The sequence below is a fragment of the Ascidiella aspersa genome, chromosome 2 (genome assembly GCF_963924565.1).
Source record: "Ascidiella aspersa chromosome 2, kaAscAspe10.2, whole genome shotgun sequence".
Classification (NCBI taxonomy): domain Eukaryota; kingdom Metazoa; phylum Chordata; class Ascidiacea; order Phlebobranchia; family Ascidiidae; genus Ascidiella; species Ascidiella aspersa.
In genome coordinates, this window is record NC_139448.1 from 18197599 (window position 1) to 18222686 (window position 25088).

General features: G+C 37.0%; 3 protein-coding genes across 7 annotated transcripts; 1 reads left to right on the forward strand and 2 right to left on the reverse strand.

Moving 5' to 3' along the window:
- On the reverse strand, positions 1-15809 carry LOC146164153 (solute carrier family 35 member E1 homolog). 3 transcript variants are annotated; one of them, XM_083381835.1, is made up of 10 exons: positions 15719-15809; positions 14085-14199; positions 12554-12686; positions 12310-12442; positions 11967-12037; positions 11761-11898; positions 11469-11615; positions 10503-10595; positions 10211-10357; positions 1-874 (listed from the first exon to the last, which is right to left on the reverse strand). In XM_083381835.1, exons 2-10 carry the CDS (start codon positions 14192-14194, stop codon positions 572-574), a joined length of 1275 nt encoding a protein of 424 aa, XP_083237961.1. In that variant the 5' UTR covers positions 14195-14199; positions 15719-15809; the 3' UTR covers positions 1-571. The 3 variants fall into 3 exon arrangements, with proteins under 3 accessions (XP_083237961.1, XP_083237960.1, XP_083237959.1); XM_083381834.1 differs by having other exon boundaries at positions 15723-15793; XM_083381833.1 differs by having other exon boundaries at positions 15690-15782.
- Positions 15810-16084: 275 nt separating this feature from the next.
- LOC146164154 (tetratricopeptide repeat protein 33-like) lies at positions 16085-18988 on the forward strand. 3 transcript variants are annotated; one of them, XM_083381585.1, is made up of 6 exons: positions 16085-16302; positions 17116-17223; positions 17305-17386; positions 17555-17665; positions 17851-17990; positions 18476-18988. In XM_083381585.1, exons 1-5 carry the CDS (start codon positions 16145-16147, stop codon positions 17977-17979), a joined length of 588 nt encoding a protein of 195 aa, XP_083237711.1. In that variant the 5' UTR covers positions 16085-16144; the 3' UTR covers positions 17980-17990; positions 18476-18988. The 3 variants fall into 3 exon arrangements, 2 of the variants coding, with proteins under 2 accessions (XP_083237711.1, XP_083237712.1); XM_083381586.1 differs by having other exon boundaries at positions 17860-17990; XR_014494523.1 differs by having other exon boundaries at positions 17498-17990; positions 18476-18485.
- Positions 18208-25088, reverse strand: LOC146164155 (gap junction beta-2 protein-like). Its single transcript, XM_083381584.1, has 7 exons — positions 24966-25088; positions 24202-24293; positions 23864-24001; positions 19980-20061; positions 19819-19910; positions 19263-19399; positions 18208-18857 (listed from the first exon to the last, which is right to left on the reverse strand). Exons 1-7 carry the CDS (start codon positions 25084-25086, stop codon positions 18524-18526), a joined length of 996 nt encoding a protein of 331 aa, XP_083237710.1. The 5' UTR covers positions 25087-25088; the 3' UTR covers positions 18208-18523.

The following is a 25088-nucleotide window of genomic DNA, read 5'->3' on the forward strand; positions in this document are numbered from 1 at the left end:
ACGTTAAAGCAGTTTGGACAAATAAAATTGAATAAAATTTAAACAGCAAACAGTACAAAAGTGTATAATTTAACCGAAATGTAAGTGCACAACGAAAAAATAATCAAGGATAAAAAAATATTATATTCCGTATAACATGAAGCGAATGCCATGGTAAGTTAAATTGCACATTGGCCCAAATTATAGTACGATTTTTACAGGAATGTTAGTCTAACATGTTATTTAAAACCAAGTAAACCGAAATAAATGGGTTTGCATTTTAAACAATATGGTTGCAAAACGTCAAAAACAATAATCTACCGCAAACGTGTAAATAAATATGCTACAGCGCGGAATAATAGAACATAACTGCATGTAACGACATATTCGAACGCTATATAGATTTTGCGTGCAACTTCATGTATTTTGTGAATCTACATTTGGGGACAAAACGAAATATGGCGAAGCATTCCACAAATTGTGTATTTTAAGAGAAAAAACACGATCAAGTCGTCTTTACTCGCCTCACAACGTCAGCAATCAATAATTAAACACATTTTGCAAAACCTGTTTTTACTTTTACCTACCGCGATCACACGTCGTGATACTTTACTGTACTGAAGGTGCGCAGCGCTGGCACATGACTGGGCGACAACATATTGCTCGTCCATTCCGAAGCCGTTGCCCCATGCTGGCTGTAAATCGTCGATGCATGCGAGGAGCGATGGTGCGCGTGGGGAAGTCCCCTATCTTCGTCACTTTGACCGGGTATCATTGAAACGGGAGTGAAGTCGACGGCAATGGATCCGCCGTTTTGTGTGAGCGGATTGCGGCGGAGCTTTTCTTCTAGCGCTGCTTGTTGTAAGACGTCGGCTTGTGCCTGGTCGTATTTGGCCTAAAACGTATGCGATTGTATTAATCAACAACCGCAGTTGCAAATAACAATTTGTTTGAAACGCACTTTTAAACATTCGCGAACTACGCCACTCGATTCCGATAGACGAAAACCCCAACATTTAACAACAAATGGTACCTGTGGTAATATATACTACGGGGAATTTTGTTTAATCAAATGCATCCGGGTGAACCTTGTTGACAGATTAGTCAACAGAAAAAAAAAACAGTATAGTCACTCAAAAAAATCCCCTCAGATCCCAACCCACAAACAAGCTAATACAATGAAATGTGCAAACGTGTAAACCGAACAACTGGGTGGGTGTGGAAAGCACCGGTCACAACACTGCTAAGCCTGGCTGGGTCGAGGGTGCGTCGCACTGGGGCCTAGTAGGCGGCGAGATATGCGATAAGATGGAAGAGTTCCGTTGGCCGCTCCGCCTTGCCGCCAGCGTGTCTGCGCGTGGAGAGGGGGCCGTCCCATGACGCCAGATTAACTTTATTTCGCCGTTTAATCTTGCGCAAGCAGATCGCTCACGGAGCGGGAGTGTAAACGGGCATTAGCAACTGTGTTAAAAGCGTCGAGAGAAAAAACGGGCTCCTCCAAGCACCACGCCACTCGACTATCCGCGATTTCGCCGACACACTTAACAAACAATATGTTTTTGCAATTCGTTTATTACATGACAGCTTGTGAATCGATCATACGCTTCAGGCAGCGCGAAGTTATCAGCCACGGCGTGCTGATCGCAGTAAGACAGTGCGATGGAAAACATTACAAGTTAAATTGTTTTAGAGGCGAAAAACTTTACTTTTGCACAATAGAAATGTTTACCCTTCCTAAATCCTAATTATAATGTTTTGAATATTTAGCGTATTTTGACCACTTCACATTCGCAAGGTGGAGTGAGAAAATACTGTCGCAAACAGAAGTTTGTCGCTGGCACGAAGATCACTCGGTTAGCAATCAAAGAGCCAATTGCCAATTGGCGAGCCTCTTCAGGCCGATGTAAAAGTGCTCGAGTTAGGGTCGAGGACGCCTTTAGATGAAATTTGGCTTTTTCATAACTGACGCCCCGGGAGAGCGGCGTCAGAATAGCGATGTGATTGGATTATTGGCGCACCTTTCGTTCGAGAGGCAAGAAAATTCCCACACGGATCCGAGCCGTCGGCCTGTGCGCTATTCGTCATAAACACGTAATCATTTATAGGAGACGGCCCGTGGAAAGGTTCCCATGTAGGGAATAGAACTGCTGATCGAGGGAGGCTAAACGACTGGCATGTCCGCGAATATTCAATTGTCCTTGGGAGTTCCACGAGGTCGTGTTCATAGCGATTGGAAAACCGATTCAACGGAACCCCAAACTGCTGTGCGCGTGCTTTCTTTGCTCGAGACACGATAAAATCGTTTAGCGGTTTGTCGGGAGGACGCACATTGACGTTATTAAGAGGGTGGAAGCACACACCGGATGTGGTGACAATGCCACATGCAGACACAAAGCTGGGATAACTGAGAGTGACAGGACAGCCTGTTCGGCAAACCTGAACTAGGCATCGCGCTATGACTAACTTACATAAGACTGGTACGTCACAAGTGAACTTTGCCTCACACCGGTGACTAATTATCTGGTAATTGGCAAAGGAAGAATTAGGGCGACAGATCGACCACACACCTTAATCAATTTCTAGTTCTCAATCAAACCCTTGCGAAATCAACGGACCATTGGCCACATTTTCACCGTCCTGCGGGAATCACATATGACGTCATATTCAGAGCGTGATGTAATCATCTGGTGATCGGGAATGTGACAGTGATAACAAGGTAGGCGCGAGGATTGGGCGAATCGAAGAATGGCCGGTAGCGCAAAGCAATTGATTAAGGGCAAAAAAAGCCTACTCTACGCATGGCTGGTGTTAACACAACACGGCGGGCCAGTTAGCGGACCGATAATGTGACAAGCATTACCAGGGATCGCATACTGGATACACAAGCTAAAGACAACAAGTTTTCACAGCGGCCGTTTCGCACCCATCGACGCCGCTTGCGTAGCACACTGGAATACGAGGCAGAAATGAATGACAAGTGCCAAACAGCGAAGTCGCCTCGCCAGTACAGGTGCACCTGGGGAATTAAAAACGTACGCCATGAGGGTAGGGCCGTTTTCATCCCGGGATCTATTTTCAGTGGCGACATGTTTGATTCACGGTACGAAAGTTGTATGACGCGAGTGAAAGTTGTCTTAAGGTTCGTAATGGTGCGGAAAGTCGGAAACTCGAATGACACACAAGATTGGACGGTGTTATGAGTTTGGTGAATTCATATTGACATCGTCAAAACCCGGCTAATACGTATAACCGGAATAAAATTGTTGGTTAAACTTCACCTAGTTTATTTTTATTGTAAACCACGAATGTAATTTTGTTACATTTTTTTTTAAAGAAAGGTTTTCCGTCCTATACAGGAAGTTTTTTAAGTCAAAATCTAAGCAAAAACACAGGTATCAAATATTCATCAAATCAACGAATGCGTTTTTATGCAATTAAAATCGTTAAATAGTTTATGAATCATAAATGAGAGACTGGAGAGAATTAATCCTTGACGTAAAATTGCGTACTGTACAAGATCTTGTACTTGGCCCCAAATAAATTTGTTTCACCAAATCAAAATCTTACACAAGGAAAAACTAAGAGATAACTATAGTACATTTAAATTAGATTTCTTCAAATGTTGGTATAAAAAGAAAGTCGTAAACATTATTGGTGATGGTCCTGCTGCAGCAGCAACGGGCAAGTAGGTCGAGTAGTGGGCGCGCAAAATCACAGAAGCAGGACTGCTGACAGATCGACATCGTTGCCACACAAAGCGGACGAGTCGGCGCAGGCCGGACAACATTTCGGCCGATGCGGAAGCGCAATAAAACAACAAGCCAAATCGCATCAATTTCCATTGGATCGAAAGTGGCTGGAAGCTGTTTTCCGGGCCGGTAGTTGGCTGGTGCGTGGAGTGCCGCTGGCGAGTCGCCTCTTGCCCTTTACGCCATTCAAGGAGACTCGTACTAACTGGCTTTTAGCGCACGTGCCTGACCAGCGCTTACTTAAAGTGGTTAAGTCACCAAACCGTTGCGGCGCTGGTCATCGTAATTTCACGTCTCACACCGAGCAGAAAGCAGCTATGTGCGAAATGTGACGCATGACGTACGTTTATTCGAATTTGGTGTACTCGAGCGGAGTCATTTCGTCAACAACCGACACTTGAAAGCTTTCGTAGAAACAGCGAATTGCAGGCAAAAAACGGCAATGATCTAAAGAGGATTTATTTACCTTAATGGTTATTTTTTTATCGTTTAAGATTTTGTTTGGGTGTTTGGCAATATAACTTCATATTCATGTCACAAAAAGCCACATGCCGGCAAAAGTGGTGCACTAATGGGGTTCGAGGGACACGCAGTCATATCGTGGGAGAGTTTTACAGTAAAACGTTACTTCTCTACGAGCTTAAAATAAAACGTTTACTCAGTAAAATGCTTCTGTGGATTAAGGCGTCATTTCGGGTCATGGAATTAAAACTTGGGAGACGGGGCGAGGCTTAATTATGTGCGACTCTTAGGGCGATGTTTGTTGGCCTTCTCCTCAAAAACCGACTACATACTTAGGCTAATCGAGTATTTTGAAATGCCATATACTCACTAAATAGCTGCTACACGTTTTAGGACTTAACGTTCCATTGGTAATTCGGAAATGGCATCGGTAAGAATCGATTTCTAAATTTCTGACGATATTGGTTTCTGGCAGGCCGACGTTGTTCATTGTTGAGCAACAACCCATGTAGACCTAGATTGCGGCCCGTGTACCAGCACGGCGCTGTAGGGACAAATCGACCGAAAGCACGCACTTTCGTAAGAACACAAACAAACAATGTTTTCGACGGGCCATCTGCAGCACGATCCAAGGGCACTGCGTTTATTTTCGTTCGCATATGCGCCATTCGTGGGGCTAATGGGTTAACCGCTATTTATGCCTGTATAGCGAAAATGGAAGCGTCAATCAACTTTTCAAATCGATTACAGCAACACAAAAAATCGATGCTGATGGATTAATGAAAAATGCAAATCAAGTTTTCAACGTAGGACACTGTTCATTTTATCAAAAACCTTGCAAAAAGCATGACAACAGCCGTTTAAATCATGTGAAAACGAAGCATTGCATGGGCAAAACAGCGTGTTTACCGGGGTTTAAAAATGCGCCACGCCGTCTCGCCGCGAAACACAATCGCGAAACATGGGCACTATTCCGGTTGCGGGCGAAACACAACCGGGCTAACAACACAACACGCGCAGTTTAGTCAGAAAAAATCATCATTCGACTGTCTACAGAAGGCAGACAGGTGGTTGCATCAATTACTGCTGCTCGTTATAGACGTGTGAGATTGGGTCGAGGAAGGCAGCGCAACATCGTACGTGTGCCGGCTGTGTGCTTTGTAACATAACGCTTGTCCGCAAGGTGCCACATCGGATCAGCGCGAATCAAACAAGGTCCCGGGATGCGAAAGGAAAGCAAGCCTTGTTTGCTTAGTGACGCTGTGTAAACCGGGCACCATGTTGTGGTACGGCCGGGTCTCCACGGTAAGTAAGCCACGTGCTGCTGTGCCTGCTGTACGTTACTAGCGTCGCTGGGGTTTGTTGCATTACGCTTCTTGCTTTTTGTAGTTAAAATACGTGGCGAATTAAATTTATTGAGATTTGGGTTTTTTGCGGTATTTAGGAAAACACGACTAACTTGCTAGGTGCTATTTTACTAGTAGGTCGTTTTATTTTATACTAATAATTTGTTGCATGTTAACTGTCAACATTACAGAAAGCTACTACTAATTATTCCCAAAAACGTATGCATAACAAATTAAGTTAAAAGTCCTGTAATATGTATAGAAACACAGACGTTTCAATATCCAGATAGTAAATAATGTGTGAAACATCCCAGTTAACCCAGTAACAAGTGGAATAACCGACATCATAACGCTGCGGAAACCAATACACAATTAATCTTTGTTCAGAGAAACATAATCTTTGTTAAAGGGTTTTGGCGCATTTGTCAAATAAGTCAATTTCAACTTTTGTCCCGGGTGCAGTCTTGCGTGTAGCGCGTCTGTGCTATAAAATAAATCATAATAAGCAAACCTTTTACATACACTAATGCAGGAGGCGTGTTGCAAATTAACAAAGTCTGTTTGAGACGCATACAAGCTAGCTTTTTGTTACAAAAACTGTGGACCAATCGCTTTATTTTAAAACAAGAATGAAGACAGAAAACAACATCTACAAATCTTATATTTAAAACAAATAACAATTATTCTGTTAATCGGTCAGGTAGGTATCGCTCAGAGTGAATAGGCTCAAGAAGTTTGATAAATTACAGTTCCGGTAAGGGGCAACATTCCATCTAATACGAGACGGTAGCAAAGTCAAGTGGCAAGCAGTGCTAAATTTGGGGACCCGAGTCCAATTTCGCCCCATTTCTTCCGAGCGGCAACAAAACCCTGATCACCAGTGCTGATCAAAGGATATGAGGCGCAGGACTTTTGCGGCATTGCCAATTGAAATTCCAAGTAAAATTGTTAAATCGATTTAGATAAAGGCGTACATGGCTCCGAAAGAGTGCAATCACCTTAATTATAAAGAAGGCAGAACGTAAGCTTCCAAATATTTAAACAAAATAGACTTCTCGAGCTCAGGGCCATTGCAGTCTTTCCAGATGGGTGGGCTGGGCGCGTTTAAAAGACTTTTGCGCCAGTCGTGAAACGACCACTGCGTTTTAAAGTATGTAGCAGACTTATTTCGCGAGCGACGTTAATTTGCGTCAGAAAACACCCACCAAATTGGCCATCTAACAGAAAAAAAAATTTCACAAAGAAGAAGGAAAAGTCTCGGGCGTTTTTGTTGGTCACACCGGTGATTGTATCGAGTATCGGAGCATAGAAGCAGCAAGATAAACCGCAGTTATCTGCACACAACGAGAACACCATTGACCGACCTAGGCTGTTTACCAAACGCATAAGGCTAGGAGGTTATCGCGTCATCTTGTGGCCAAAGTGACAGCACCGTGACGGCAAGTTGGGGCCATAAACACATGCAGGGGCACCTGTGTTCCAGGCAAATCAAATTCAGCAAGTGCATCGCATGTGCTGGTGAAAGTTGCGACCCTTAAATAACTATACTCTTAACTGCACGTGCTGTCGTTGTTGCCGACAGAATTCAGTGACAGCACAAAATATTAGCACTTATGCAGAGCCACTTTGTGCTAGTGAGGCACGGGGCGTTACTGATGCATATCGCCCAACACATGCTAACCGGCGTCCAAAGGCGTAAATGGTGAAAAATACGTGAAAAACATCTTCCGCCATTTTGTTTTCGGTGCACAATTTGACAAATATGGGTATTACAACTGCCGTCAATCCCAATCTATAGATTATTTGTTTGGGAAATGTGAACGCAATGTGGCATTCTAGAAACCAACTTTTGTTACACACAAACGTTGCTGAATAGTAAAGATGGGCGATTTATGGCACAGAATAGTATTTACTGGTCGGGATCCAAAGTGATTACTCTTTCCGCGTCAAACGTGGCTAGCGTTCCATCTTAGTGTTACAGATAAATCGTGTAGCTGGGGAAAGGGGGGTACCAAAAGGGAGTCTTTTATGGGGAGGCTGCCAGCGACGTGCCGTAGACGCCAGGCACACTTAAAATATTTAAGTGGCGCGTGTGAGTGACACGTCACTACCTAATAACACCAAGAGGCCACGGCGGGAAGCAAAAAACTGCGGTGGCTTACCAGTTGGCAACTAGTTGGGCGGCTGTAACGGGGCATGAACCACGTCACGATAAAAGACGGCAGCGATGGGAAGCCAAAGGTTGCATGTCATCTGGACACACGAGGAGCGCCGTTATTATTAGCCGTAACGAGCGAGATGAAAGTGGTCTGTGGAAGCTTGCATGCGAGGCGTCAAGAGGTCTGCTGGTGCAAGCCTTACAACTGGCCAGTAGAAGATTAGTATCAGGGGCGAGGGGTAGAAATTTTCTTTTTTTTTGTCAGTGCTCACGAAATCCGATTGGTTGCTGTGAACAGATTTTATATCTCAAACAAACGAATTTGTTTCAACCATTACAAAAATCAATACCGCATATCAAATGTAAAGGGGTGTATGCTTGATAAGAGAGCGGACCACCAAAGAGCAAACTTGAGAGAAAGAAAGGCACAAAAATCTAAAAAATATGCTCTTATAATAATGAGTGACAGGTGTTAACTAGCCGTAAGCGACGCTTGAACGCATTCATTTTCTACAAACGCATTTATAAACCATTGAATGTGCCTGGTGTTAGTGTGACTGTAATCACCTGAATTCGGATGTAAACTTATACGGTTTGAAAAATCAAGGTGGAGTATTTGTACAAAGTTCGTTTTTGTTCACAAACGTGAATTAAACAATACAGAAAGTTATGTAATATGTTAACGATAAATTATCTTACTTTAGACAGTTATACCCAGGGTTGCCATCAGAATACCCAAAAGGAGGAACAAGCAGAAAGATAAATTTTAATGCAACTAAACACGTTATTAAACAAATCGTTGCATTTATACAAGCCATGACATGTCACATTTTATCAAAAATGCTAGTTTGTCCAACGGCATTTTTGGTCTTAAACTTAATCTATTGTAAACAATTAAACGTAATTCTAGTTCAAATATCAGTTTATTTTTAGATTTTCAAGAATTTAGTAATTCTAGTCCTAATCTAATTCGAAAAAAAAAATCACAGACCTCTCTGTTTGCTGTGTTGTTTTGCCTGGACGTGATATTATTATTTTAATAAGACTTCTTGCGGTTCAAGCTCTCATAAATTCTCGGAAGAAGTTTTTGTGATTATTGAAAATAAGACAAAAAGAAGGACATATCTTAAAACTAAGGAGAATAATTTTTGTAAGACATTGCCCTTTAAAATAAAGATAAATCATACAAATAAGCCAACCCTGGGTATACGACAAGCGTTACACTTGTTTTTACAGGGAATACAATCCTAAAATGTCCGTTAAAAAAATGGAAAAATATACTTTTACGAAGTAATATATGATAACGACTCTTGTTATTGGTGTTGCATGACTTTTGCAAATATTAAATATATTAAATAATACTTGAGTAGAATATTATTTTTGATAACAAAAAACTTTGCCATACGGCGCAAGAATCGTTAAATGCAACAAGAGTTCAGCCAGGACACATAGTATGATGAGCACTGTATTGCATGATTGACGTATTTGTCATCTATAACAACTCAAACTTTGTTGCATCTTTAACAACAACCTTTTAAACAGGCTACTGCAGTGACGTAAAAATTTTATAATTAATGCCGCTTGAATTTTTTACATACAAAATAGTCGAAATAGGTAACTATTAACTTTATTATAAGCAGTGCAATAATCTTTCCGTGACTCAAAAGTTCGCGAACTAACCAAAACACTTTTTATTGCGAATTTTTAGCAATCGGTAAATTAAATACTCTTGTAGTACATTTATCTTAAAAGCTGTTGTTAAACATAAGGAGTATTGCAATTAAGTGTTTTATTCATTAAAAAGTTTAATGAAAATAAACATAAACTAACAGGGGAAAACCGAAACGTAATAATGAATATAAGCTAAATCTAAACCATAAGTATAAGATAAAATTGCCAAGCGGCAGAAATTCAATCATGCGCGGTTAAATAGCAGGCGCTAAAGTGAATCAAATCGTGAGCAAGACAAAGCAAACAAATGCTTTCAGTTGGATACACTTGGCGCTATTGTTAAGACAGCGAGGCCCATTTGTATGATATTAGCAAGCCAGGAGGTAAAAGGAAGTGCAACCTACGGAATGTATGGCGCATAAAGAAGCGACTTTTTTCCGGGCACCCGAAGGGCCATTTACTTTTGTTGACTCGTTGGCCAGGCAAGGCAAGGTAATGGAATGGATTTAACAAAATGGCGATCGGGGGGTGTTGACCTATTCGTGTTCCAGTTTTTATCTATATAGTGGATTAGGAAGTTTTAATAAACTTTAGCATTATTTTTGGTTAATTTCAGATTTATATAGCTAAAATAGAATGCTTCTGCGAAAAAAAGATGGTGCAATTAAGCGACGTAAACAAATAGAGTACCCCCTCCCCAAATAAATAAAGCTATGGTAACCTAAAACTCTAGCGATGGACAAGAATCACGAGACAAAGTATTTCTTCTGCCACGAGATGCTTTGGATAGTGATAGTTGACCAAGCTGACAATGTTCTAAGGTAAGTTCAACCTGGTTTCCTCACCTTGTTGTAGCAAAGGACGCCACCGATGGCTATTAACATGCCAAGAACGTTGGTGGAAGTTACGGGGTTGCGCAGCGCCACTAGTGACACGGATATCACACAAATGCGTTTGGTTGCGTTGGCCACGGAGTAAGAGAGTGGGGAAATCTGTAGAGACGTTTCTCGTTATTTTTTTTATATACACGAGTTTCATTACCGACAAGGAATCTTGTCTTTTCCAGCGCTTGTTAAACTGACAAGCAAAACCGTAATAAACCAAAAGTAAAACCAACAGAATATCGACTATACTTACTAACGATATGACCGTAAATGCGACCATACTCTGTGCGAAGTTGCAAAAAGCGTCGACGAAAATGAGCATACTTGTCCATAGTGGGTAGATCTCCTGCAAGGAATAATATAAAACATATCACTGCATGCGGAATCATTGTTGTTAGACTGGCTTGCTCTTAAAAAGGGGAACATTTATGGTTAGGTTAATTTAAACCACCCTTAACGTCGAACATTTAATTAAACTACAGTAGTGTTCACTTCTTTAAATACCGAAGGAGTCTGGTTAAACAAAAATCGATCACTGTCAACAATATTTTGCTATTTTAACGCTCTATTTCAGGCTAACATTGGCATTCATAAGCGCGAAATTGCCATTTCACCGTACTTTGCCGCGAAAAGACAGGAAATCGGGTTTTCGATATACCAACTTTTAGGTTTTCTTTAATTGACACATAAACAGCATTAGGTATGCGCCAGAGGAAATGGTTTGCCGGTGCGGCCAAGAAAAGAGGAAAAGAAACACCACACACGTGTCGGTTACCACTAAAAATACGAATTCTGCAAACACAAATGTCTGAATGCAAGACTTGCTGCTTGATTGGGTTTGTGTGGCTCACCGTAACGCGACACTACGAAAAGATATATTTTTAGGCGTTAAACTTTAAATAGGTCGTTAGCTCCATCTAGCGACGTTTTTCCTAAATAAAACACCAGCGCGAAATAAAAGTGTAAAGCGATATATGACAAAAAAATAAAAAATAAAAAAAAAATTGCACGTCTTTCTGGCAAGTTAGGCTAGTAAACAATGGAGAAACGAAAGGGTTCAACTAAAAAATAAACATGACACTTTTGGTTGTTTTAGATATTTTGTGTACAATCACAGTCGACCAGCCTAATACTAAACCGGCAATATTAAAAGGTTCATAAAAATCTTCCATACGTTTTTTTAGTTTACAATATGTAATAAATAGGTTATGTAATAAACCTTTGATTTGTTAAGGTCTTGACCATTTGTTACTTGCATCCACCTTCTACAATCAACTATTAACCACAGTGGAACTGTTATGACAAACGTTATGTAACCAAGCACTTGAAGAAGGTGAAGATGGTGTATACTGGTGTCCTTCATAACCTATAAAATGTACTAGTTTTGTACCAGACAAATAACATGGGCTGATCCAGAATTTCTTGTTACACATGGCAATTTAAAAGGGATTTGTATAACCATATTAAACAAATCAAAAGCAACACTAATAAATAAACAAATATCTATATACCTTTTTTGAATAAATATTTTGCAGTGAAAAATTTACAGTTGCAAATAAAGCACTTAAAAGTCCAAGCACATTAAATGATAGTTCAGTAACTGTTGCGATAGCAATTCCAGTTACTATTGGAATGAGTGAGCTATACACCTAAAACAAAAGAACATGCATTAAGATTAAGATTTCTTTACTTAATGTCTAAAAAACAATCCACTTACTATCCATGTTTGTTTCTGGCCAAACAAAATTCTAGTTAATGTTACTGTAAATATTGGCATTGAAGCTTTGACTGTAATACAAAAGTGTAAAATTAAATTCCAGTGCAGGATTATTGCTCTAAAAACAGCAACTTTGAAACAAGTATTGCTAAGTCAAGGAAGTTTATTATCTTGAAAGAAGGATAGATTTGGTAACTACAAAGTAATATTGTTAAGAAAAAAAACCATATATTTCGTTAAAAGCTTTAAAGAAAAGGAATGAATTATTCTTGTAGAAGAAAATTAGAGCTGCAATTAAATAGTATAAATTAATAAATCCCACAAAATAAGTAAATATTTATACCTGTGTGAGAATAGGAAAGTGGGACCTTGTAAATGCTAAACTGAGAAGAAATGGATGCAAGAAACTTCCCAAATGCCAGTGGCAATATTGTAGCCATATAGTATCTGGTGCTCAGTGGTACTCGAGGTGGAATCTAATATAATACAGTAAAACATAAATTTAATATTCAAAAGATTCCCTCAGAAAACAAAAATCAATGTAATACTTAGGTTTAATGATCTTAAAAATAGTGTCTCTAGGTTACCTTCCATATTTTTAAAATGGGTCCGAGAAACACAAGCAGAGCAGCAGAGTGAGCCATGGAGAGTGTAGCAGGGTATGGAAAATCATTTAGGACAATTTTACCAATTACATTCCCTGTTGTACTGAGAAAATACCTACACAAAACATTTCACAAAAATACAGATTATTCATTAATAGAACATATTTTAAAACAAAAAAAAAACACTTAAAACACAAGATGAAAATACTTAAATTTACAAATACTGATGTATCGAAATGTTTTTTTGCAATTTGTTAACCTCTACAAATTAGACTACTTTCCATGGGCAAAACTTTAGCACATTAAAAACATATTTAATTTGAATGTCATTCCAGTAGCCTGATAAACATATACATGACACTAATTCAGGCTGCCTAACGCTCCCTGCATCAAACTCTTTTTGGTAAATGTCACCCATCAACAATTATTACTTTTGTATGGTTCAAGTTTTTCTTATGTTAGAAGCCTTGATTTTATATGCCTTACACCTACCCAAAGCAATGACGCATTGGGAATGAATACTTTTTCAACTAATACACCAGTTAATTATAATTCATTTGCATCTTCCCCATAAGGCAGGATATTGTTCCATGCTGGGCTAAACTTATTTTGCCTTTAGTTTTGTATAATGTGATATTAATACTTTTACTTTGAAAGGTTTTTATTGCCCAAGCTACACAATTAGCTTTGCATAGGATAAATATGTTATTTTTATGAGTGTTAGTTTTCTATGAGTAGTTTTCTAAAAGTCAAAAAATTATGTTTTGCATGGTATATATTTATAATTTCATGAACAAATAGGGTATGTAGTGTACCTTTATATACAAAGATAGATGAATATACAACAGTCTTGCTCAGAAATATAGCCAAGTTTTTTTATCATGTTATGCAACTGTTAAGCATTTTGAAGTCAGCATTTTTTTAGATGACCTAATTTATATGCCGATACTGTTGGCATATCATTATAAAGTCTCAGTTGAATTTTATTGAACAAGCACATAGTGAATATTGCCTGGTGCAGAGATTTTCTATTTTCTTAAAAGTGTTAAGTTCCAATAAGTAACATTTTTTTAAACAAATTGACCCAAGACAAATAGGCCAAATAAGCGGGTCCGGGTACTCAAGATTAACTTCCAGCCAACATCAAACAAGGTAATGCCCAACTGTAACAATTTACCAGTAGTAATAAATTATAGTCTTTGTAGCACATTATTCAACTGCTTAACATATCACAATAAAAAGCAACTTAAGCATAACAATGATTTAAAAACGAAGGTAACTTGTAAAGAGTTTATCGTGTTGCATGGCACTTACTCTATGGGCCCAAGAATAAAGTTTGGCAACAGCCTGGTATTTGCCCCTTAGAAAATGGCAAAAATTAATAAAAAGGAGTTCTTTTAAACACTATAATTATTAAAACATACACTAGTATGCAAAAAATCTGCTATTCTAGATACCTTAATACTATACTTTGGTTGTGTGGTAAACTAAACATGTGTCCCTATATATTTACCATGCAATACAAAGAACAGCAATCCTTCCAGCGGTCTTTACAATTTTTTTCTGATGTGCTTTTTGAGTTGTTTGTAAATTGTGATGAGTAGGCAAAGTCGCATTTTTCATTGTATCTAAAATAATAGAAAAGCATAACTAAATTTACACATGAAATATAAAGAGCAAGGTTGAAAACAAAAATAACATTTTGGGCCAGCTTGGAAGATAATAAAATTACCGGTAAAAAATGTGCAGCTCTATATCAATTGCTATGATAAACTAAAAGCATAACGGAAATTTTGCACTTTTGCCTGGCGCCAGTGCACAGATTTTATTGTGGTTTTCCATAAAATGTGCATAGACTGAAAGTGCAATTTCACAGATTAAACTTTTCAATCTAAATTGAGATTATTTTATGGTGACACTTAAGGCTTGGTGCGGCGTAGCATTTTTTAACATTTCTTTTATTAAAAACTTAATTTGCATAACTAACAACCGACTAACTGAAACTTAAAGTACAACATATTCAGACAAAAAAATACTTCATGTACTATAAAGGCACCCTTATTTTAACTTTTTAACTGGGTTAACTTTTTAGGTATCTTACTACGATTGTACTGTCTTTCATATCATGGCTGCGGAGTTATTAAAAACAACAAGAGTCTTATTCTGGATGAAATACTAAATTTTAGACAGAGTTTCCTAGTCCTACTGCTGCCAAAACTTATTTTAAGTCCTGCGTCTTACTTTATTTATTTTTTTTTGGTAGTTAACAATCAAGAAGTGTTGGTAATTTAGTTGTACTGTTTTATCCAGTATATTTGTTAATTAAGATACCACACTGTAGCCTCACCAAGCATTACTCCACTACTTAACGCAGTATGATGTCGCAATACACATGATCTGTGTCCACTTACGTGTGACCAACGCCTCGGCTAGTGGGATTGGTGTTTCGCGAATTCATTCTACTTGGTACAGCTTTTATTGAGTCACCGTGTTATGTTATCGTACTGAGATTTGTGAATATACTTAACGAAAAATATCAATTGAGTGAAGTGACTCTGTCTGGATTTCAAGAAGTCAAGGACAGATATTTTAGCCGCCTTCTCCTTTGAGTCAGGTGTACAAAGAAATGCGCGAGATAATTAGGCAGCTGTCTTCCGTTGCCTTGTCAGCGCAGGTACCCGTAGCAACACACTTTAAAGGCTAAACGCACTAACTTATATATTATAGCAAAATCTCAACACAAAAAATTAAACCACTGTGAAAAGCCAGTCTGCATTCCATGGCACTTCAAGCAAGAGATCTCAGGTATGCAAGTGTGCCGTTATGTTTTTTTACACCTGTGGTTGGAAATCCTACCACATTTTACCTTTTTTGCGCAAGTTAAGCACGCAATACACCAATTCAGATGTGCACACAATTTTTGTGGTAAAAATATCGGGTTTGCACTTGTCACTTAAAGGGTTAAAGTATTAAGTAATATAAATTATTACTCGTTTATTAAAACATTTGGTCCATTAAAAATCCATGGCAGGGTACGGCACGCCATTTGTTCAAATTAGGCGCGTATGAAATTAAAATTAAGCGTAGTTTTTAGGCTTTAGGTGCCGACGTAACACACCTTTTGGTCACACCACTTAAATTTATTACCCACTTCAACTGGAATGCCTCAAAATCTTGTCAGAAAGTTGTTCCTTGAAGAGTTAAACAAAACTTCAATCTTCAAGGCGATGGAAGCCGCGACACGCAATCAAGCAAGAAATCAGCTGTTGGATGACGTATTTTGCTTGCATCCATTGAAGCATGAAGAATTGTGCAGACATGTTTCTCTTTTTTTTAAGTTTAACATTGAATTATAAAAGTTTATGGCGCCCCACAGAAAGCACCCGTGACAATATTATAGGCCTAATTGCGACAAAGCGGATTTTTAATTAATACATTTATTATCATGTTTGTTTTTCACTGGGTATTCCCCATATTTGTTTTTTACTTTCTAAAAGTGAGTGAAATCAAATCTATATCGTTAAACTTTTATAGTTTTACACTGGTTCCTGGAGTTGACTTCCTGAGGTGTTTATGATAATGGATAGCGACGTCCCGATTCCTTACTTGAAGCAGGCAATTGTTTGGAAACAAAGTAAACGTTTGGTGGTTAAACGTTCTGCCTTTTCAAATGAGTGTAATGATGACAATGAGGAAGAAAACCAAATACTTTTAAAAAAACGTCGAAAGAAGTAAACTAGTCAACTATATTTTATAATTTTAAGCCTACTTAAAAAAGTAGTACAACTGAAGTAAAGCTGGACTACCGTAGGCTAGCAGCAATATTTTATGCAAAATGATGTCAGGGGGGGCACTATGGAAAGTATGGCAAGTGCACCCTCTAGTTTTTTTCAACCTTTCAAAAGTATACCCCCAAAAAAAATCTGAACTGCACCCCAAATATGTAAAACGCTTGTGTACCTTAGTTTTATATCGGCATACGTCTAAAGTGCAATGTACGCTAAACAGAATGCTTTGGAAAATCATAAAATGCACCCGAGGTGCACTTTTTTTACCTTTGTTGCACCCGGTCACCTGGATTGTTTTGGCCAAGCATCCGCGAGATGTCGTAGAGATCTGCCATACTTTCCAGACTGGCTGGTGGGGCAAGCAGTCTATGTCAAAGATCTTTTGGAGGGATTTGAATGCAATACATAATATAGTGGTGGCTTTGACGATATCACAGTTTCAAAAAACACAGCCCAAGTTTACTATGAATCTATGTACTTAATTTTCTCATAAAACCCATGTTTACTGTAAAATAATATCAGACATCAAACTTAAGCCATTGTCCCGGCCTGATTCCTTTGTTTGTATCGAATCCAATAAAACCAAGATAAAATTTGTTCACTCGTTTTCAAAAAAATGTAAAATTAGTTTATATTTAAAAATTATTAGGATATGCAAAGCTAGCACAAAATATTACATATTTAAAAAAAGTATAACCAGTTTAGTAGTATACAAGTTTATTAAATACTATTATTTATCCTAATTTTATGATTTAGCTTATTAAAAGTGAACTGTGATGAAAATATTTCGAAAACATCCAAAACTCTAAAAGAAGAGGGAAGCTTGCTAGCTGAAAAGGGCAAGTATGAGGAAGCTTTAAAAAAGTAGGTTTACTTTTGTTTTTTGTTTGTTGGTATTATAAAAATTTCTTATTTTCTTATAAAAATTTCTTATATTTTCTATAGATGGAGTGAAGCGATTTCGTTGACACCCGAAGATGAAACTTTGTTTGAAATGCAAAGTCAAGTTTTAATGATCATGGAAAAGGTTACTGTATTAACATAAAATGTTATATTATATATAGTGCATAGCAATGATTACACATCCTGTGTATGTACCTGTTAATGACTAAAGTATTATTTCTTATGTTTTTCACAGCTTTCCAGTGTAATGCCCTTATTTTGTATTTAAAAATATACATATTTGGATAATTAGGACTTTTCTGCAGTTCAACAAGGGGAGAAATGTACAAAAATTAAAAAAAATTGGTGGATCGGTTGGCAAACATTAGGCAGAGCACAACTAAATCTTCATGACATAGACATGGTTTGTTTTGATTGTTGTATATTATAAATCATAGTTTTGTTCTTAACTAAACTATGGTATTTTTATGAAGTTTTCAGTTTAATGATTAAAGTTTAGTTATATTGATTTAACTTATCAATTGTGTCCTACGTTAATCTATATAGGCTCATTTATTTTGTTTACTTTGTATTGTACACTATTGTAAGTTTTTACAGGCAGTAAATAGTTTTAGCCGTGCTTCTCATCTTGCACCCTGGGAGACAGATTTGGTTGAAGTTGATTTGAGACAAGCTCTACATTCTCAGGAAAAGCTAAAATGTGATGAGCTTTGCTGAACTAGAATCAGGTTTCGAAAATTATTCGGGTTAAATTTTTGTGATAACAGTAAACTTTTACAATAAGTTTTCCACAATAGTTCAAGTTTGATAAAAAATAAGTGTCCATCACTACCATAGTTTTATACAATATACAAAGCACCGATTATATTAATAAAAATAAATTATGACGAATTGCTTGTACAGGAAGTTTAAACCGTAACAATTGTAATCCATATTTTTGGACCCACAATTTCCATGAAACATGTTTTCAACTCACTTTCTTGCTATTTTCTACAGTGCTAAAATAGGGTTTACCACAAAGTACAGTATTAGTAATGTTTTATTTTACCGAATTAATTATGTTGCGCAAAAGCAAAATTATTTTAATTGCATTTTCGCGAATTTAATTTAATCAAGTTGATAAGCGCATGGCAATCAAAAAAGGGGCGTTGTTGCTTCGTAAAAATAGCTTTACTCTAAATAGCACATATATAAAAGAAGCTTTGTTCGATAGGCAGACTACTTTGATCGAAAGGCACACTACTGTTCAACAACACTTTGTTCATCTTCGTCGGTTCTTTCGCATTCCAGTTCTGTATCTGGACGGCATCTGCTGTCTCGGTACCAGGGTCGGGATGCCGGCCACGTCTGGGTAACCCTGGGGTGACATCTCGTACATGCCTTCGACCCCGGCCCAGTAGCGAAGGTTGCCCTGGCCACCATCGAACATAGGTGCTGAATCATCTCCGAACACTTCTTTTGTAACATCAAGATGGCGTTTCTTCCACGCGGCTGACAAGTTGCCGCCCAGTTGGAATATCTCGATGACGCCAAGCATAATCATGACGCATCCCGTACAGTAGAATATACAAACCATGATCGTCTTTTCTTTTGGCCTTTAAAGAAGATTTTCGTCAATAAAATATTATAAAATGAAAACTATTTAATTTTCTAAATGAAACCCCCACTACGAAAAAATGTCTAAGTAACGTTATGACAAAAGCGAATAATAATAATCAATTATATTTATATTAATCAATAATATTTATTTTTTGCTTGTATTATGAAGAGAATAAGGAAAACACATTTTAAATTTGTTTTCTAAAACAATAAAAAACCCAAAGCGTCTGTATGTAGCGAATAAACAAATGTGTTTGTGCATTTTAAAAGTCGTGTTTTTTTGGATTAGCAGCACACACGCACTTACGACCACCAGAAAATATTTTCCGATATTGTCTCTATTGTTACGTTTTGTTGATAGTATTACATTTAAGGTTCGACGTCTTTGTTCAAACACTAACCTTGAAACGAAACAGTCAACAACGTTTGGGCAGGGCCAATGTTGGCATCTGAACAGTTCGGGAACCACAAATTTGAAAGTGTAGAGGTGGTATTGTGCTACCATGAAAGCTACTTCAACAAGTAGTCGTAAAAGCGCCTGCAAAACAATTAAATACAAAGCTTGTTCTCAACGCAGTCTTAAAAAAATTCATTGTGTTTTAGGACCTCCGCAACAACCAGCAGTACAACTCCAAACCAAGAAGTTTATGATAATTTTATTTTTAAAGCACACTATTATACGAAGATTACGTAATATTTTTATTTTGTTATGTATACTGGCCTGTAGCCTATGTGTGACACATTTTGCTTTCAAACTGCATTATAAACAAATAATATATATTTAGAATTGGCAAATAAAGAGGTTCACAAAATTAAATTTGAAAACCCTTGATGGTTTGATCAACGTTTCCATCTAAATAACTGGCAGCATCTTTGGATGTCAATAAAAAATATTACACACTAAAAGTAAAGTGCAATGGATGGCCAGAGATCAGTATGCAAGCTTGAATACCTTACCATAATGAAGTAAGACAAGTAGAGTTTTGAGGGCTGCTCCGAATCTAATCGTGTCGCAACAACCTTTGGGTCCTCGGCTTTGTTTACTTTGACTGCAAACAACAGAGCAAGTGCACATATTTAACAGTTTATTTACACAACGGGCTGTGGACTGTGTTTACCTTTCTCTTCCTTTTCGGGTAGGTTTTCTTCTCCGCCTTCAGCACTCTTTAACTTGCGTAACTTGGCTTTCATCTCCGCCTCCTTGAAACGACCGTATAATGATGTCACACAAGGCTTTTCATTTTTTCAAATTGCAAACTATTTTATTAAGTTTTTTGCGATTTTATTAGAAAAAATTACACAATTATTTTCCAACGTACCGATCTGTTAAGTGTTTGAAGTGGAAACTTTTCAAATAAATATTTTAGCTAGGGATTTACGAGCAAAAACTATACTATGCAGAGTTGCCTGACAGACTTGTGTTTGCCGTTTGTAGGTCTATACGTGACACAGCATTTGAGTTTTAAAGGCACGATTGAGCATGCCTTACTTTAAGTGCCTGCCCAGGTATAGGTTGGAATTTACTTTGAAACTTTGGAATCGCAACTTTTCCGTTTATCCATTACAAACTAATTAAAAAAAATCGATAAAAAATTCTTTGCATCAAGTTATATAAAAAAAATTACCTGTCTAATCAGAATAAATACAGAGTTGGCCAAAAGTAGGCTTACAGTTATAAAAAGTAGGGTTTGGGTCTAAAAGTAAATTTATTGTTTTTTCATATCATTTTTCATCTCATACAACTTGTTCTTTACAATAGCCCCCCAAAAGAAATCCATTGGTGTCAGGTCAGGTGATACCACAGGTCAATTTAAAGCATATAAAATATGTTTATTAACTGTAAGCCTACTTTTGGCCCAACCTGTATAATATTTACAATATTTAGTAGCCCCATATGGATGTATCGCGAACCACTTGACATAATCTAATTTCAGTACCGAGAACGTGATGTTTTAGTTTAACATGAATTAGTTTAAGGGGTGTAATAAAAGTGACTAATGGATTAACTTGATGTATTTATGATGTAGCCTATACAACTGTACATCAATCGAGTCTTTGAACCTCAATTATTATTCAACCTGGTCTGAGATCCATGGTAGATTTTAAACTGAGATTAGGCGATAATTTTTTTCGGTTAATTTCCAAATCTTCTATGCCATATTTAATGTATTAAAATAGTGGTTAATTGTGGCAAAAAACAATTTCATTTTAAATTTGTAGTTTTGAAAATGACCGTTAATTTTTGTTTTAAATTGACGGAAAACATTTGGGCGCAGCTAGAATTAACGCCTTAAATGCAAGTCATGATTTTATTTCAGTTGAGACGCACGGCGCCTTTGGGCTAAAACAGCGGTTCTCAACCAGTGGGCCATAAGAACATTTGAGGTGGGCCACAGACCAATTTGAAAAACGCTATATTTTGTTTCATTTGTGTCACTATATCTAATTTTACAGGAATAAATGGCTTGGGGAGGAATTAAAAAAATGTAAATTTATTGTTCAGCCGCAAGTATCTCATTAATGTATGGTTGAATAAATAATCTGTTTTGAAATATGTACTGCTGTGTTTTGTTCTAAACCTACTTCACAGTTTTTTCTTTCATAAAACTATTGGGCCACAGAATTTTTTTTAACGTAAATGGGCCACGAAAGAAAAAAGGTTGACAACCACTGGACTAAAACGAAAACATTTATGCATTTACGTATCCAAAAATACACTTTGAGCCTATGGGGGAGGTATGGCCTTGTGTCCCCTCCTGGATCCGCCACTTGGCCTATCTTAATGTAAATAAATAAAGAACCCTTCTGAGGTTTACGTCATTTATAGCTTAAAATTAAACCAAGGCTTTCCAGATTTCGAAAATATACTACACGACCCCCCAAAGCCAGATTACAATATGAAATAAAAGACAAAATGTCATATAAAAATAAAGGAAAAATGTTTTTATTTCTAGACAGATTTTAAAATTTTACAACAGAAGTTACGGCTTGAGGTTAAATAGGTGCAACGACTTTTAATTCAAAAGAAGAAAAATGTGTTGCGTGCATATGACGTAGCAAATGAAAAATTGACTGCCGTAAGTTCGTAAGTATCTTAAACAAAACAACAAGAATTGATTTACTTCAGTTTTTCAAAAACTTAAGTGGTCCTAATATATTTGGAAAATATTTTACAGCAGTATTGTTAGTGTATGTTTTTAGATAATCTCGATTTTTTCTGAAATGTTCAAGTGAGAAAAATGTTGTTAAATATAGTTTTATGAAGTGTCTGAACACAGGTCTTTGGTGATCGAATGGCCACGCTTCCTATCTATATTAGAAGAGGCATTTAGACGGACTCCAGCCATAAAATCGAAATAAGAACAACATCCACGTCGCAATCGTAATAAACATAGTGCCGAATAAGAGCAAAATAGGATAATTACGTATAATAGTCGTAATAACGTCAAAATCGGAATAAATTATAAATCTGTCAGAATAATTGACCTAAATGCCCAGAATCAGACCTAAAATACATTTTACCTAACCCCAACCCCCACCCCTAAGTACATTACTTACTCCACTAATAATTTCAGGCATAATCCATTTTTTATCCCCACTCATTACCTAACAATTTATATTATCGTATGTTGTGAACGTGTATGACATACACTGTATGTGGATCATGTGGCCTATAGACAAACAATTTGTTTAGATCCTTATAAGTGTTTGATAAATAGGAATTTATTATCAAACAAATCAGCCGTCGAGTAGTTTGATATTTTAGGTCTTTTGTTTAGATAATTGTGGCCCATATAGTTGTTTTTTGGCCATTTTTCTGGATTTTTTTCTTACGGTTTGGCTTTAAATTAAAACTTTAATCTAGCAACCCTCTGTTAGGCTGGCGATGGTTTTTGCTACTTCGACTTAGGGTTGCGCTAGATTTTTACACTTAGATTTAAGTCTAGGTTTTTTTTGGTTCATCTATACCGGTAGGTGTCTAGTTTTTTTCTTCCATAAAATAAAAAATCTAAACGTTTGATAAATAAATGTATAACAAGCTTTGTATCTGCAATTTTAAAGATATATTAACATGTAAAAAACAAGTCACAAAACCGATTTTAAATATATTTAAGTTAAAATTGTATTTCACGGTCCTAAAAACCTCGTAAACATTAATGTAGCCCACAATTTACAGTTAAATTGTTAAAGGTAATTGCAGGGTTGCCAATTCAGAAATAAATTTATTTTTTCTTAACGGCCTTTAATTTTAAGCGACGGGTTTTTAAAGTTTTTATTAAGCCGGCAGTACTTTAGAGATGTTTTTCGTGAGTTATTAAACTATTTCCTTTTGTTTATCTGTCAAAGTTCTAAGCTAAATGTACTGCTTTTTAAACGGCACTAAAACTATTTTTTTATTTGAAACGAACGATTTAGTTGAAGAAAAAACACATATACTATACAATATTTAAAGATGCATGGTTGAGGGCTGAAAATTTTAACAATGGCCAAGGAGAGTCATTGTGAATAAAAACATTAGTTGGGTAATGCTGAGTGTTATGAGTAAGTACAACTCAAGTCCCAGTAAAGTCATTTGTAAAATAACTCAAGTCCAGACATTTTTATGCAAGTCAATTTCACGTCACCTCATTGACATCAAAATTTAATACTAAACGTCTAAAACGGTCAATACGTCCTATTCTGAGCAACATGTTGCACAGCGAATACAAAAAACTAAGCAAATAGATAATATAGTCAATTCATTTGTATAAAAGACTTAAATCAAGTCAAGTCATTTTCCCTAAAAGATTTAAGTAAAGTCAAGTCATTTTAAAACAGCGACTTAGGTGCATTTAAGTTAAGTTCGTAACATGTCTCTTACAAACCTCTTATTTAAGAAAAACATTATAACTAACTATTTATCTATAAAACAAATTAACAAACTATTGATCTATGACTGGGATGTCTGCAAATTTTTTTTGATGAACGCGGCCTTTGGGATTTTGCGTGTTATTCCACATACTTCCTTTTCCATGCTTTCCTCATGATCCCTCTTTTGTTTTATGGCGCGTGTAACTAAGGCAAGTTTATGGGTTGTATACACCATGAAAACTATCGACATCATTGCGACGGCAAGTAATTGAAACATCCAGAATCTTATCTGTAGAATAAAGCAATGGTTTTAAACATTACATTTTATTTATACTTTTATCCTTTTATCTCGCCTACATGTAGATTTTTTTCTCTATTTATCGTTAAAAACTAAAAATACGCAACTGCAAATCTGCCTGATTAAACGACTAATTTAGGCGCAAAAAATTTTGCTAAAATATAAAAAGTGACAGAAGCACGCAAACCTACAGGTAGAATAGGACTAAATTCGTTGATGCAAACGTTCTTGCAACCAGGAGAAAGTGTATTGCATACAAGGCTGGAATCGCTCCAAGTGCCCTCTGTATAAAACATAATAATTATTAAATATAAAACATAATAAAAGTATCCTGCAAAAATAAAATTCGGTATTGTCGATTACATATCAGTGATATAACCTGAATGCTACACAATGGCCCATTGCTCGTGCTCGATATATTGGATTTCATCAAGATGATTTTTTACAAACATGTTGTTAGGACCATTGACTGCTGAAAGGCTACATAGAAACCCTAGGCGCAAAGCCCAAAAATAATGTACATTGTGTTTATCTTGTTTCAAAAGGTGTAAATGGCCAGGCTAAAACTAGGTCCGAAAATGAAAGAATTGTTGGCAGTTTGGGGGAATAGTCAGATGCCCAAAATCACCAGTTTATACACTGTCGAGCCGATGTCTTATATTTATACTGCGTACGTGACTTTGGGTATGTAGGACGACCGACGACTGACATACCCCCTTCTTGCGCAGTAATTTTGGGAATTAGTCGTTAATTTAAAACAATTGCTCACAAACTGGCAACCTCGTTTTTTCTGAAATTATTCAAAAAATTTAATGTACTATATAAATCCGGCTTAATGGCACACATTTGGTAACAGAACTTGGTAGGTTTTATGATACGTATTATCGGTAGATGTAGTTGGATTTTGTTACAGGGGGAATGTGCGTAGGCTAGCGAATTTTCTTTTGTAACTTACTTGCTATAGCTATGACCAGCAAAAAGCGAAGCAAAAGAAAAGAGTTGATCCAAAATTTCCCAATCAAAGTTGAGTGCGCTCCTACTCCCTCAACCAACTTTTGAACAACATTCCAGCTCATGA